Genomic DNA, 15,290 nt, shown 5'->3' on the forward strand with positions numbered 1-15,290 from the left:
TTCAAAGCATTGGAAAAAAGTAGCAGCTTATAGTCCGCAAAATACCGTAGTTAAAATTCACACTTTATTTGGGTCCTCAGATTTTCTCTCACTCCTGTTATCATAACAACCCTTTGAAAAATGTGAAACACTACACAGGTCACTTGATCCACAGGAAGATGCACCATTCAGAAAAAATAAAATACATTTAAATGTAAATAAATCGATTTTTCTACAAATCCCGATTCTTATTTTTTACGATTATTAATCTATTTAAAAAATCCAATAATTGATTGCTTTGTTTTTTGTTTGTTTTTTCAAAAATATGTCCCTTTCAGCCACTTTTGTAAATGTTTGGGTAGAATTTTAATTAAAAAAAACCAGTTTTATTTGAAGTAATATATAAATTAATCAGAGTTGTTTATTTATTTTATGGAGGAATGAAGTTATTCCTAGAACTGGCAAACAATGTTATTTAAAAAAATATTGATTTTGAATCGAGAATCGTTTTGAATCGAGAATCGATTCTGAATTGAATCATTACCCCCAAGATTCGAATCAAATTGAATCTTGTGGTGCCCTACTATTCGCATAAAGGCAATGCATGTTTTTGCTAATTGTATACCTAAAAACTCTGTCTTGTGGCTCAAATAAGTCATCCTGGGTTAAGAAATATTGTACAAAGATAAAATAAAGTTGACTGCAATGGGCCAACAGAAATTAAGAGTAGTTCATACGTCTATTCTCAGATTTAGAGTTGGAAAAAAATACAGAAATTTAAGATTATTTTGAGAGAGTTACAATAAGCAAATGGCACTGGTTCAGTGGAATGGCTATCACAAAAGACTGAAAGTGATGTACATGCATACATGATCTGTTCTGTGAAATGCTCACACTTCACTCTGTGGGCAGACACACACATTAATGACAAGTGTGACATTGTGTGTGGACCATACACATATTCTGTACTGTAAAGTAGTCTTAAAGATATGCTTTGATTTTATCTGCGTGTCTGATTCAGCTATAGAAGTTTTTGTTGTTGTTAAAGCTTTCAAAGCTATGTTAATTGTCTATTTTCTACCGCTGGTCCCTGTCGGGTCGCGGGGGGTGCTGGAGCCTATCCCAGCTTCATTCTGGTGGAAGGAGGGGTACACCCTGGGTAAGTCGCCACGTCGTCACAGATGCTATGTTATTTAACTCATGTTAATTTAAACACAATTATGTCAACATAACATCAGCCCTTCAGTGTAAGAGGTGTGTTTATAAAGGGAAAGATGTACTGTAAAAGTGAAATGTTTGCTCAGGTAGACCATGTGATCCTTTTGTGAGAGATGTTCTCTGTAGTCTGCTTGTGTGTGTGTGTGTGTGTGTGTGTGTGTGTGTGTGTGTGTGTGTGTGTGTGTGTGTGTGTGTGTGTGTGTGTGTGTGTGTGTGTGTGTGTGTGTGTGTGTGTGTGTGTGTGTGTGTGTGTGTGTGTGTGTGTAAAATGCTATAATTAAATAATCATATTTTTTTCAAAACTTGACATTTTTATTTGTCACTGACACATTAACCAGCATGTGGGAATATCTGCTGTAGACCTGATTGATTATGCTATGAACTAACCCAGGGGTCGGCAACCCAAAATGTTGAAAGAGCCATTTTGGACCAAAAATAAAACAACAAAAAATCTGTCTGGAGCTGCAAAAAATGTAAATCCTTATATACTGTAAGTGTTATAATGAAAGTAACCCATGATGTAAGTGTCTATATTAGTCTACTATCAAAAGCTCAATCTTCGTTGACAGAAATGTTGTATTTAAATTTCTATTCGACACATTTTTGCAGCATTGGAAAACTTTAATAAAATGGAGGCTGGCTCAGAAAAATGTGTGTGTCCAAGTTTAAGGAAACGGCAGGCTGTCTTCTTCTAATGAATTTATTACAATCTTTGCAAGCTGGGTAACGTTTGCTGTGGTCTGGAACAACATGGCACACAAACAACTATGAGAAATGCAGCCAATATAACATGCAGATAATGTGCCATGAAACATGCAAATATAAAATTAAATACACAGAGGACATAAGTAAAGGAAATTAAATGAGCTCAAATATACCAGTAACCATACATGAGAATATATATGTGAAGTGAATTGTATTTTGTTGTTGTGAGAGCAAATGGGAGTGTTAAGTTTCACTATTGTGCTCCCATGTCATTCTCACAATGAACACTAGTTGGCAGTGTTGCGAGTTGAATAAGTTGTCTGTCCTACCTGTAAATTGAAAAAAGGAGGATGCACCTGTTACGACAACATAAGCTTCAGAGAGTTTTTCCTCCGAATTAATATAAGTAAACCAACGCCCTGATTCCACCATCTCTGTTATAAATGTTGTGTGTTGTGTTCAAGGGTGGACAAAAACTGTAATTAAGAAACACTCCAAAAATTGAAGCTGTTGTCAGGAGTAATTGTTTGTGTTTGGGTGATTTTTGACTCCTGGGGCCGTATTTATCAAGCTTCTTAGAATTACTCCGAAGAAGTCTGCTAAGAGTTGACTTTAGAGTAAAGAAATTATTCGCTGAAAGCTGCACTTAAAAGTTAGTTATCAAGCGTCTTACTCACACTTTCAGCGAAGTGTAGGACTGAATCTTAAGTGTCGTTTCTGTGTCCATAGAAATGACCAATCACAGAAGGGAATCCCTTGTCTAAGAATAAAGAAATATCTTAGAAATATTTAAGTGGACAATGGGAGTGTATATTTTGACACTAAACTACAAAACAATACAAAACAAACAAACAATATTGGCAATGAATCAAAAATAAATGTTTCCTTTTCTTTCCAATTCATTAATTAGGCAACTAATTTGAAACTGGTGTGGGTGGCTCTATATATAATAATATATATAATATATATATATATATATAAAAATAATACCCGCTCTGTCTAAACGATACCGTTTGATCAGCTGCTCGTCATCAAACAAAGCCAGGACATCCTTCCGCTCCCTGAACGTTTGCGCACGTCTCTCTCGCCTCAGTGCCATCCCCCGCTGGCAACTCCTAACCCCTTAGGACACCTCTGAAGGTCTCTTAAATATCGTGGAGAGTAGGAGTGATTCTTAGACTTAAGATAGTTGATAAATAGCTTTTATTCTTAAGTTTGAGAGTAGGACTAAATTTCGCAAATTCTCAGGACTTAAGTGTAAAATGGCACTCTAAGACGCTTGATAAATACGGCGCCTGAGCTCCCCCTAAAGCAAGGGTGTCAAACGTACGGCCCGAGGGCCGGATCAGGCCCGCGAACAGGTTTTATCTGGCCCGCGGGAAGAATTTGCTAAGTATAAAAATTAACCTGAAATTTTTTAATGAAAGAAACAGCTGTTCCAAATGTGTCAACTGGATGTCGCAATAGCAATTCTTTGTATCTTTGTACATGATGTACAAAATAAACCACATGTTAGTACATCAGTCGAGGAAAATGATCAAACTACATAAATAACATACTGTAATTTGATTTTGATAGATTGAAAAATAACACCAATGAGTTGACTGATGAACATTATCACATAATTTATTCAGAAAATATAAATAACGACAAATAAAGTATATAATAAATGATAAATGGGTTATACTTGTATAGCGCTTTTCTACCTTCAAGGTACTCAAAGCGCTTTGACAGTATTTCCACATTTACCCATTCACACACACATTCACACACTGATGGCGAGAGCTGCCATGCAAGGTGCTAACCAGCAGCCAACAGAGGCAAAGGGTGAAGTGTCTTGCCCAAGGACACAACGGACGTGACTAGGAAGGTAGAAGGTGGGAATTGAACCCCAGTAACCAGCAACCCTCCGATTGCTGGCACAGCCAATCTACCAACTTCGCCACGCCGTACCGCAACATGTAATTGTCTTAAAAAACAACAACAACATTATGATTTGTACAATTTCAGAATGTGCTTGTTCTATTTTTAAACAAAGAAAACAATCTGAAGTTGTCTTTATTTTTAAGTTATCGTGCCGTGATTTCACCAGTCCGGCCTACTTGGGAGTTGATTTTTCTCCATGTGGCCCCCGATCTAAAATGAGTTTGACATTCCTGCCCTAAAGCCATGGAGGTTCATTTTTTGTGTTTGTGCTGCTTAATTAGTTGATTTTATTGTGGAGGCTCACAAGGCTGTTGGGTTGTGTTGAGTGTGAATAATGGCTACTCTTAGGGCCATGCTACTTTTATTCCTCACACCTGATGAAACACACAGTTACGGGAAATGAAGTACATGATGCAAAAATAATCTGTTAATAAATTATAGCCTCCTAACACGGGATGCTTCTCGTTTTGATGTGCTAATTTAAGACATTGGCATTTAGCGATTGTTTATTTGCAGTCGTAGAGAACGCAAAATGAGCTAAACATTGAAAAAGTGGAAGAAATCATGAGCGTACCTTGTATGATGTTGCGAAGATTACAGTAGTTAGTGCCGTTATCAAACAGGCTGGACCAGAAGGCCGACATGGATGTACCCTGCAGGAGAGCCATCCAAAGAAACTCTTAGATGTTTTGAATATTTTTGTGATGAATCAAGTAATGCGGCTTACATCTACGCGGCAGCCGAGGCCCACGGCTGTGGAAGATAAGGTGAAGTTAACGCTCTACACCTGACCAACAGCTGAGGTGTGGTTGGCGTGGATTAGCAGTGGAGTGACCCGGCCCAGCTGGTGTAAAGCAGAGAGGAGATTATTCACAATTAATCCATTGAGGAAATCTTGCCTTTGTTACCTTGTAGGAGCCCATGGTTTCAATCTGAGTCACAACGGCCATGTTAGCCTGGCTGCACAGCACAGCAAGCAGCCTGCACAGCAATCAGGTATTGTACCTCTGCATTCAAAGTAAAATGATCGTTTCTTACCACACAATCTTGCAGAAGGCGTTTGTGGAGTCAGTTGGGGAAGCGTGTGTCAAAATGCACAATCCCAAAACGAGGACAAGAGCTCCACACTGAATTTTGGAGGACATAAGCACACAATTAAAAAAAAAAGTAGCAAAAGCAGTTCTGTTGTCCACAGGTTGGTCAGTCAGGACTGTGTGTGTTTCTAAAGGACACTTTTAGTGAGACGCGGCAAGCAGAATCAGAATCAGAATCAGAATAGTTTTTATTGCCATTGTTTGAGAACTGGTTCACAAACTAGGAATTTTACTTGGTGCAATCATGCAACATAAAACACATAACACAGAATAGCTGTAAACCTGTAAACATGAGCTGTAACTGAGCTATCAGATCTTGTTATTGTTCATGTGTCTGATGGCCGAGGGGAAAAAACTGATCAGGTGGCGGGAGGTGTGGGTCTGGATGGACCGTAGTCTCCTGCCTGAGGGGAGAGGGGAGAATAGTTTGTGTCCAGGGTGAGAAGAGTCAGCTGTGATCCGACCCACACGCCTCCTGGTCCTGGAGGTCCTGGAGGGATGGGAGTTTGCAGCCAATCACCTTCTCAGCAGCACGTACGATGCGCTGCAGTCGATGCTTGTCCCGGACTGTGGCGCCGGGGAACCACACGGTGATGGAGGAGGTGAGGATGGACTCGATGATGGCTGAGTAGAACAGCACCAGCATCTCGGTCGGCACCTTAAGTTTCTTCAGCTGCCGCAGGAAGTACATCCTTTGCTGGGCCTTCTTGATGAGGGAGCTGATGGTCGGCTCCCACTGGAGGTCCTGGGTGATGGTGGTGCCCAAGAAACGGAAGGAGTCCACAATGGAGACGGGGGTGGGAGAGTCAATCAGGGTGAGGGGGGATGGTGGGGCTTTGACTTTCCTGAAGTCCAAGATCATCTCCACTGTTGGAGGCGGCAGGCGATCATGTGGCGCCGTGCAAATTTGATTAGCATGACACTTCACGGTAGTTGTCGTACTAGCAACATGCTTGTGGAAACCGTCTGGTCCAGCCTGGTGCAGACCCTGCCTCCGTTCCGCCCGGATCTCAAACCTGTGTGCTCTTGAATGAGAGACGAGTGTGCCAGGCACCGAGCTGAAAGCCCAACTGTCAGCTCAATGTCAAGGGCAAGCTCTTAAAGGGGTCATGATTTATTTTGTCTACATTTTAAACACTTCCTTGTCATCAATCAATCAATCAAAGTTTATATTTATATAGCCCTTAATCAGAAGTGTCTCAAAGGGCTGCACAAGCCACAACGACATCCTCGGCTCAGATCCCACATCAGGGCAAGAAAAAACTCAGCCCAATGGGCTACAATGAGAAACCTTGGAGGGGACCGCAGATGTGGGGAATCGTTTAATCGTTTAAAAATCGTTTAAAGGAGATCATTATACAAACATACTTACCATCCACAACAGTAAATTTGTGTACATGGACAACATTTATTTATTCTGATCATCATTCGAATTAGAATGTTACGGTGTACGTGGACCCTGACAAAAAATTATCTGATTATGACGGGCATTTGCATGCATCACACTTTAAATTGGAAGACTTTCATGACAAATTTGTGCATGGTTTTAAATATGTACTATTTGGATATACACAGTGTGAGAATTTTTTTTTTAAAGGAATTTTACCTTTGCAACCTCATTATACTATTGGCTAAGTTTTATATTCATAAATGTAAGTTTCTGTGCCTTTAAAAAATAATTAGAACTTTACTTTAAAACGCTTTAACAACCTCTAACAACCAAAAAGCTGTGAAAACTATGATGCTGTGCTCCAAATTTGGATTATTTACGGAACTTGTGTGAGCCTATGGCTTTACACATGTAGTTGCTGTATTGAGTTTACAACCCCCCTGGCGCTGTATTGTACTGTTTCTGTACTTGTTTTGGTTGTTATTATTTATTTGCTTGTTTGTGAATGTTGAATATTATAAATAAAGGTTTATAAAAAAATTAAATATATAATTGGAAGACTTTACTTTGACATGCACATCCTAACAAATGAAAAGATGTGTTTTTATTTGTGCTATGGCGCCATCTTTTGGACGAGTTTGCTCACTGCAGGTGCTGACTAAGCAGAGACTTCCACTGTAAACAGACATGGTCTGCTTGTTCAACGTGTATATATATATATATATATATATATATATATATATATATATATATATATATATATATATATATATATATATATATATATATATATATATATATATATATATATATATATATATATATATATATATATATATATATATATATATATATATATATATATATATATATATATATATATAATTTGTATTTATTTTTTTAAATTATTTTCTTCTTCTTGTTTTCTTCCCCCTTCTATTCACTACTTTTTTTTTTACTCTAGTGATGCTGTGTAATACTGTAATACATAACATAATCATTTCCGTATACAACTGTTGTAATGACACTCATATTTTGATGCACATCTGTTGATGATGAAACAAAACTACTAATATTGTAAATACACCAACAGCCAAATTGACTTGATGACAAACTATTGTTCAGTCATATGTTCAGTTGTTTATATTTTCAAGTAAATGTATATTAAGATATGACAGTAGTGAAATACATGTACATTCTGTAGAAAAAAATCGCTGGTAAATGTTATACCAATACTATTTGTTTTATAGCATTATTGTGTCTGTTGTAATTTAAACTAAGTTTAGTGTTAACGAAAATGACTCAGGTCACATCCGGGTCACTGGCACAGGAGCTAACTAAGCTAGCTGCAGCAGCTGGCAACAATTTCGCTGGTGGGTATTGACATATTACATACAGTACAATAATATTCAATTCACAAAATATAAACAACAGAAAAGTTCACTCTTACTTGTGAAAAGTAATCCCCCGTGACCTGTTTCCCACGGTCCGCCGCGTTCTTCCTTGTTCTTTCTGCTGCTCAAAGAGGAGTAAGGCGACCGGTTCAAGATGGCGGCCGAATTTCCTGCGCGGCAGCGCCCAATGCGGCATCTATTCATGTACGATATCTATGGCTTCTCTTGCCCTGCGAATCTGAGAGGGGAACAGTCGAATGTTCAGAATAAAGGTCAGCGGCGTTCCTCATCGCCAATAAAGGTCGGTGAAATTGCAGTGTTAATCTTTTTCAAGCCGTTTTTGCTGGAATGAAAGGATCTTAGCTTGTTGTACATGCAGCCTGCAGCGAAATAAGCTTCTAAGACTAAGCTTTTAAGTATGCTTCATTCTGTCATACTACTTTAGTTCGTAATTTAGAGTACTGCTCTGCATGCTCTGCTGAGCTTGTCTGCTCTGTGTACTAACCTGACAGTCAAAAATGTGTGCACAGTCTGACAGCCTGTCAATCATTAATCACTGCCTGTTTTGCATTTGACAGCTTGCAGGAAACGCCAAGTACCTGCCATGCCGGAGCTGAGCAGCAAGGTCCAGACCGTTTTGGGTCTGCTGGACCCGGACCAGCTGGGCCGCACCATGACCCACGAGCACCTGACCATGACCTTTGGGTGCTGTTACGTCCCCCCGCCGCCGGGCGAGGAGAAGATTGCGGAGGACCCCTTCCACATGCAGCACATGCACTGGCTCAGGCAGAACCCGTATAGCAGCCGCCAGAACCTGCTGCTGCAGCAGGAGACGGCCGCCGTGCGCGACGAGCTGCTGGCCTACAGGAAGGCCGGCGGGGGCGCCATCGTGGAGAACACCACCACGGGCATTGACCGGGACCTGCCCACCCTGAGGAAGTTGGCCAAGGAGACGGGGGTCCACATTGTGGCGGGGGCGGGCTACTATGTGGACTGCACGCACAGCGACGCCACCAGGAAGATGAGTGTGGAGAAGGTGTGTATTGAAGTCACACACACACACACACACACAATTATGAATCTATTTAGGATCGGGGTAGATAAGAATCACAATTCGGGTGTGAATTTGAAAAAATTCAGCACCCCTACTCATTCTTCTGCCTTGTACACTTGTTATGTGTAAGTAATATGCAACTATACTTATTTGATACTTGTTTGTATTAAGACATTTGTTCCATCAATCAAAGTTTATTTATATAGCCCTTAATCACAAATGTCTCAAAGGGCCGCACAATGCCACAACGACAACCTCGGCTCAGATCCCACATCAGTTCAATGAAGGACCTATTACGTTTGTCTCGCTTGTGTGCTATTTTGTGCTTAGCTGTCGTGTAGCTGCTGGCTTCTAGAAGGCAATTAGCCCACCGCGTTTACTGTTTTTTAATGGCTTGAGTAAAATACAGGAAAAGACCTGGGCAATTATTTTGACTCGGGTGGGGGGCCAAATTTAGAGAAAATAATGTGTCTGGGGGCCGGTATATCTATTTTTAGGAACACTGATACAAAACCTCACAATAATGTCTGATTGAAAGTTAAAAACGTTATGACAGACCGCCTTAAAAAAACGGAATGGAATTTGACTTTTTTTTTCTGAATGAGACACCCAGAATGTACATGAAAATAATGAGACACCCAGAATGTACATGAAAATAAAGAATGTGGGATTTACAATATTATCTATAAACGATAAAACACTGAATATTGACAACATATGAACGTCACACCCCCTCTCCATCGACATATTTTACAATCAAGCAAAACGCAACAAACACAGCAAAATATGAACGCGAAGGGTAAAAAAACACCTACAATCTGATACATCTGATATATCACTAATCTTTAGAACTTTGTGGTAAAAATCTCCTTCCGCATCTGTCCCTGACACCCGCATTTTCAGGCTCGCTCTGGAAACACTCTGTGGAAAGGCTCCCCACCCACACTGATTGGGGCCTCGTCTGAGCGGCTGTGACTTAGATTTCCATAGTAACTAATTAGATTACCATAGTAACTAATTAGATCACCATATATATATATCATGCAAAAGCGCAGATTCCAACCATTGAAATAATTTGTATAGTTCAAGACTCACGGTAATTTGAAAACATCACTGCACATCATAATGGCGGCTACAGTTTCCAAGTTAAAGATCTAAAAAAAAATTATGGGAATGTCGGGCGGGCCAGAATTTAAAAGGGGCCGCATGCTCTAGAGACTCAAAGCGCTTTAAATAGTGGAACCCACATCTTTTGACTTATTTTTTGCCTAAATTCATTCTTGTTTCTGTTTATCGTTTTTATATTGATATTATCTTGATTTTGTATGTACTTTGTGTCATATTTTATTCATTATGGGACGAGGGGTAGAAAATGGATGGATGGTACTTTTTCGTCACTTATTGTTTGTCTTTGGTGTCTGTGTATATTATAGGCCATTGGTTCTTTGTTTTATTTTTGCAAAAATATTCATCTATTTTTATATTGCTCTTTTTATCTTTGGTATGAACCTTATTATGTAAACTCAAAGTTATTGTGTTTTTTTTGTTTTTTGTTGTTGCTATTTTTGTATTACAAAATTGTATTATTGATCATGTTATACTGCATTGTAATCTTTTGTTTTGTGATTGTGTGATGTTTTTTGCCTGGACCCCAGGAAGAATAGTCTCCACTGTGCTGTAGACTAATGGGGATCCTTAATAAACTAAACGAAAACCAAACAAACCAGTGTGGAGCAGGTGGGTAAAGTGTCTTGCCCAAGGACACAACGGCAGAGACGAGGATGGCAGAAGCGGGGATCAAACCTGGAGCCCCAAGCAAATATGACAATTTATCAGGTAGTTTGTGACGGAGTGGTGCAGTCAGGGTTGTTGGGCCTTAAACAAGGTCATATGTTAGTCATACTGTAAGTCATAAGACAAGAGGAACATCTGCATCCATTTGTTATCCTGACCATATTGTGTGTGTGTGAGTGATTGATTCCAGCAACCTTTTTTCATGTGCATTGACACTGAAAAGTTAACCGCCACACGCATTAGACGGAACAAACTTTCCGTCCTAAAAAGCTTGTTAAATTGTGGTTTCTGTCCTACTTGTCAGTTGACCGATGTCATCATCAGCGAGGTTCTCCATGGCGCCGACGGCACCAACGTCCGCTGTGGCGTTATCGGCGAGATCGGAACCAGCTGGCCCATCACAGAGAGCGAGAGGAAGGTGCTAAAGGCCACGGCGCAGGCTCAAGCCCAGCTGGGCTGCCCCGTCATCATCCATCCCGGGCGCAATCCCGCTGCTCCGGCTGAGGTGGTGCGCGTTCTCCAGGAGGCGGGAGGTGACATCGGCAAAACGGTCATGTCTCACCTGGACAGGTAAAAAGAGCATTTTAGTCATGATGAAGGTCCCCAAAAGGGACTTTGGATATGGTCCCTAGAAACAGCTTTAGTATTGTCATGTTCATTTTCAATGTACAGGCGGGAAAACACTCGTGTTATGGAGCTAAAATATAGTTTACGACGGGGGTGTCAAACTCATTTGAGGAGGAAAATCTATTCCCAAGTGGGCCGGAATGGTAAAATCATGGCGTGATAACTTAAAAATAAAGACAACTTCAGGTAGTTTTCTTTTTTACTTTGGCCAAAAATAGAACAAGCACATTCTGAAAATGTGCAAATCACAAATAATCCTCTGGACAAAACACTTTAAATGTGTTGACAATTCGGAGGAAATTGGTGCAGTTTCAAAAACACAATAAGCTTAGACTTGGTCTCAGTGTATCTACAAAGCCAGGAATAAACTTTAAGTCACAGTCTTTCTGGGATTGCACAAAAACACAACATGTAAACTCTTCTAGGTATCAAATACCTCCTTTGTATCAATCCAGTGCTAACTCAACAAACCGTGAGAAACGGAGGTAAAAACTATTCAAAAGGGTTAAGTTCACTTTTCTCGTGTTCGACAGAGACATTTTGGGGCAACGAGGGTGCCGAATGACCATGTGTTCGTAGCAGAAGACGTAAAACGGCAGGTTTTAAGTTTCATGTGGGTTCCCCTTTACCGTTTGCTTGCCTAACAGAATTGCTATTGTGACATCCAGTGGACACATTTAGAACAGCAGTTTCTTTCGTTCAAAAAAAAAAAACTGCTAATTTTTATACTTGGCCAACTCATCACGCGGGCCGGATAAAACCTGTTCGCGGGCCGTACGTTTGACACTCCTGGTTTACGACTTGTACTTTGAACATACAGTCAGTATTGTGTCAGTTATAAATAGATGAACAATATCTACTTTTATTAGGACCATCTTCAGTGAGGCCGAACTGCTGGAGTTTGCTGAGCTGAGAAGTTACCTGGAATACGACCTGTTTGGAACCGAGATGCTCAACTACCCTTTCCACTTGGACATGGACATGCCAAGCGACAGCCAGAGAGTCAAGACGTGAGAGACCTTTCAAGTAGTTGTTCCTTTCCATGTCACCAGATGTTGATTCCTGGAACGCAGAACCGAATTGTCTTAATAGAACACCCGTCTTTTGCAAGATCCATTTTTGGACAAAGTAGTATCAGACAACAGTGTAACACAACTTTTTCACTTCCGATACAATACCGTAATTGGAGCCTTGAGTATTGGCATACTTACCGTATTTTTCGGAGTATAAGTCGCACTGGAGTATAAGTCGCACCTGCTGAAAATGCATAATAAAGAAGGAAAAATATATATATAAGTTGCATTTTTGGGGGAAATGTATTTGATAAAACCCAACACCAAGAATAGTCATTTGAAAGGCAATTTGAAATAAATAAAGAATAGTGAACAACAGGCTGAATAAGTGTACGTTATATGAGGCATAAATAACCAACTGAGAATGTGCCTGGTATGTTAACGTAACATATTATGGTAAGAGTCATTCAAATAACTATAACATATAGAACATGCTATACGTTTACCAAACAATCTGTCACTCCCAATCGCTAAATCCCATGAAATCTTATACGTCTAGTCTCTTACGTGAATGAGCTAAATAATATTATTTGATATTTTACAGTAATGTGTTAATAATTTCACACATAAGTCGCTCCTGAGTATAAGTCGCACCTCCGGCCAAACTATGAAAAAAACTGCGACTTATAGTCCGAAAAATACAGTACATAATTTTACTATTTTGTAGTTTGGAATGCAAGAAAAGGTTTGTTCAAGTGAAATTAGCCAAACAGAGAACAATGGTATGTAATAAAAACATTAATATTTTTATTATTGACTGTTTGGTATGGATATATGTTGTGGTAATTGTAGTTGACGACATTTTATTTGGGAAAATAATGTGTCCAGTACCGCCAATTTCTCCCCGAAACACTGATCCCCCAAGTCCTGAACTAAACAATGTTGAGACTGCCACTTGAAACAGCGACTAAACTACAAATCTTAAGCCAACAAGAACAATCCATACACCCACAACACATCTCATCTGTTAGTGTTGTGCATGACATCATCGATGTAACATCAATGTACCAACAGAACAGCAGTTGCTACTTGAGAGGCTTTCTCTCTTTTTTACTTACTCGTCAAGCTGGGGACAGAAGCACAGCACACTTCCTGCCGTCACAATAATAGCGCTGTGCGCCACATCCTGTCTGATTGCGCTAACAAAACAAAAGTTTGAAAAAAGTACTTTCCACAAGCATGATGTATTTAAAGCACTCATTGATACATTTGCAGAATTATTATGCTTTGACATAAAACATTGGTCAAAATTGTCCAAAGATGTATTGCACCAATAAATGTAAGGATTTTTGCATTTAATTAACATTTTACTCAACTTTATTTGACGCAAAAAGCATGGACTCTAAGGTGGTAAAATAAGTGTAAAAGGGAAAAAAAAACAGAAATTAAAACAATTTCAACAAAAAATTAATTTGTTTTTTTATATTGCTATGATTTAATCTAAATTGGTTGTTATCGCTATTATTGTTTGTACTTGTTTATGTGTTACATAGATTAATATATGTTTAATTAAACTATATTTAAAGTTGAGTTTGGGTGGTTTGATGGGGGGGAAGAGTGAACTAGTGTCACATACACCATGATGTCATAGCATAATAAAGCAAGTACTACTCCTCTGTTGTTTGCTAACGACATTTGGGACACCCTTTCCCCCTATTGCCATGTCACAAGAAACCTCTTTGCAATCTGTCTTCTTCAAGCTTTTTTCCAAGGGGAAACTATTGTCTCATATTTGGGTGAGCAATATTTCCGTTATTTCATGTGGAAAATATGAAAAAATATCCCAGCAGGCACAAAACATTAAAAGAACGTTGAGAACTTGTTGAATTAGGTCCTGAAGTTGAGCAACTCAAACATAACGTTGAAGCAACATGCTTTTTGACGACATTTATTCAATGTCAGGTTGTGACGTCGATGTGACCATTGAAATGTGGTCATATACTCTGAATTTACAAGTACAACTATTTTGCAATGTTGTTTTGAAGTCAATTGAAAAAAACCATATGTATAATCAACGTATCAATGCCCTGTTATTCGATCCCAAAGATGGTCACAGCTCTTCAGCTTTCTTTCTGCTTCTCTTCGTCCAGCTTGGCGTTCCTTGTAAAAGAGGGCTACGAGGACAAGATCGTCATCGCGCACGACATCCACACCAAGAACCGCTTAACCAAATATGGCGGCCACGGCTACTCACACATCCTGACTAACATCGTTCCCAAGATGCTAGCCAGGGGCATCACGCAGACGCAGGTGGACAAGATCCTGGTGGACAACCCCAAACGCTGGCTGGCCTTCAAATAAATGGCTAGGCAGTTTTTGAATTTTTGGTTGTTTTTTTTAATGGAGCAATAAATGAACTTTAAAACCCTTCAATCAATCACAGTCTTTATTGTTATTGCATTAAAAATACAATAAAATTGGAGTAAAATATTTAGCCATACAAAAAAACAATCAGCATAGATATTCATTCACACAGTCAAACACATAACAGTTATAAATAGTAGAAGTCCTAGGAAGAGATAAAGGACTATTAAAAAAGTGCAGTTCCTTGATGTATTTTCTCATGATTTTTGTGACCGTGTCGGACAGCCACTACTTCTGGAAAGAAGCTGTTCCTAAATCTGCTTGTTCTTGTTTTGAGACACCCTGAGGGGAAAAAGTTACCCACAAACATACCAAAAGACTGTATCTTTTGGTATGTTTGTGGGTTTGGAGAGAAATCTACAATTTGCAAGTTCCTCTAAAGAAGGTAGTTGACAAGCGAATCTCTATAGTTTTCCTGTCAGCTGCTGAGCTCCCAGTAAACCAAACATGAGAATGCTCTCTATGGTGGATCGGTAGAAAAGGACCAGCAGTTTTTTGACGGACATCGTTCTTTTTTTAAAAATCCTCAGGAAAGTCGCCGCCGTGCCTTGTTCACAGTTGTCTGTCCACGTCCGCTTGTTTGAGATGAGGGTTCAAAGGAACTTGAAATTAAATTCTAATTTGAAGCCTCCACACAGATCCTGTTGATTGTCAGCTCCACGCTTCCCGAAG

At 39.5% G+C, this 15,290-nt stretch overlaps 2 protein-coding genes across 6 annotated transcripts in view; one reads left to right on the plus strand and one right to left on the minus strand.

Moving 5' to 3' along the window:
- Positions 1-8,023, minus strand: part of LOC133639301 (uncharacterized) — a 40,765-nt gene extending 32,742 nt beyond the window's left edge. For 2 of the 4 annotated variants that reach the window (XR_009823764.1, XR_009823763.1), the window contains exons 1-5: positions 7,763-7,896; positions 4,867-4,955; positions 4,737-4,809; positions 4,556-4,672; positions 4,403-4,481 (exon numbers count right to left, since the gene is read on the minus strand). Coding sequence is in view for 2 of the 4 variants with exons in the window: in XM_062032525.1 (XP_061888509.1) it covers positions 5,371-5,992; positions 7,763-7,902 (762 nt within the window). In the remaining 2 variants the exon portion in view is untranslated. Of the gene's footprint in view, positions 1-4,402; positions 4,482-4,555; positions 4,673-4,736; positions 4,810-4,866; positions 4,956-5,300; positions 5,993-7,762 lie in introns of those variants that run through there. The other 2 variants (XM_062032526.1, XM_062032525.1) reach the window with 2 other exon arrangements.
- LOC133639300 (phosphotriesterase-related protein-like) lies at positions 7,854-14,622 on the plus strand. Of its 2 annotated transcripts, none has more exons than XM_062032523.1 (5): positions 7,854-8,007; positions 8,285-8,742; positions 10,859-11,124; positions 12,051-12,191; positions 14,345-14,622. In XM_062032523.1, exons 2-5 carry the CDS (start codon positions 8,311-8,313, stop codon positions 14,553-14,555), a joined length of 1,050 nt encoding a protein of 349 aa, XP_061888507.1. In that variant the 5' UTR covers positions 7,854-8,007; positions 8,285-8,310; the 3' UTR covers positions 14,556-14,622. The 2 variants fall into 2 exon arrangements, with proteins under 2 accessions (XP_061888507.1, XP_061888508.1); XM_062032524.1 differs by having other exon boundaries at positions 7,997-8,122.
- The last annotated feature ends 668 nt before the right edge of the window (positions 14,623-15,290 follow it).

This window comes from Entelurus aequoreus, linkage group LG22 (genome assembly GCF_033978785.1).
Source record: "Entelurus aequoreus isolate RoL-2023_Sb linkage group LG22, RoL_Eaeq_v1.1, whole genome shotgun sequence".
In the NCBI taxonomy this organism is placed as follows: domain Eukaryota; kingdom Metazoa; phylum Chordata; class Actinopteri; order Syngnathiformes; family Syngnathidae; genus Entelurus; species Entelurus aequoreus.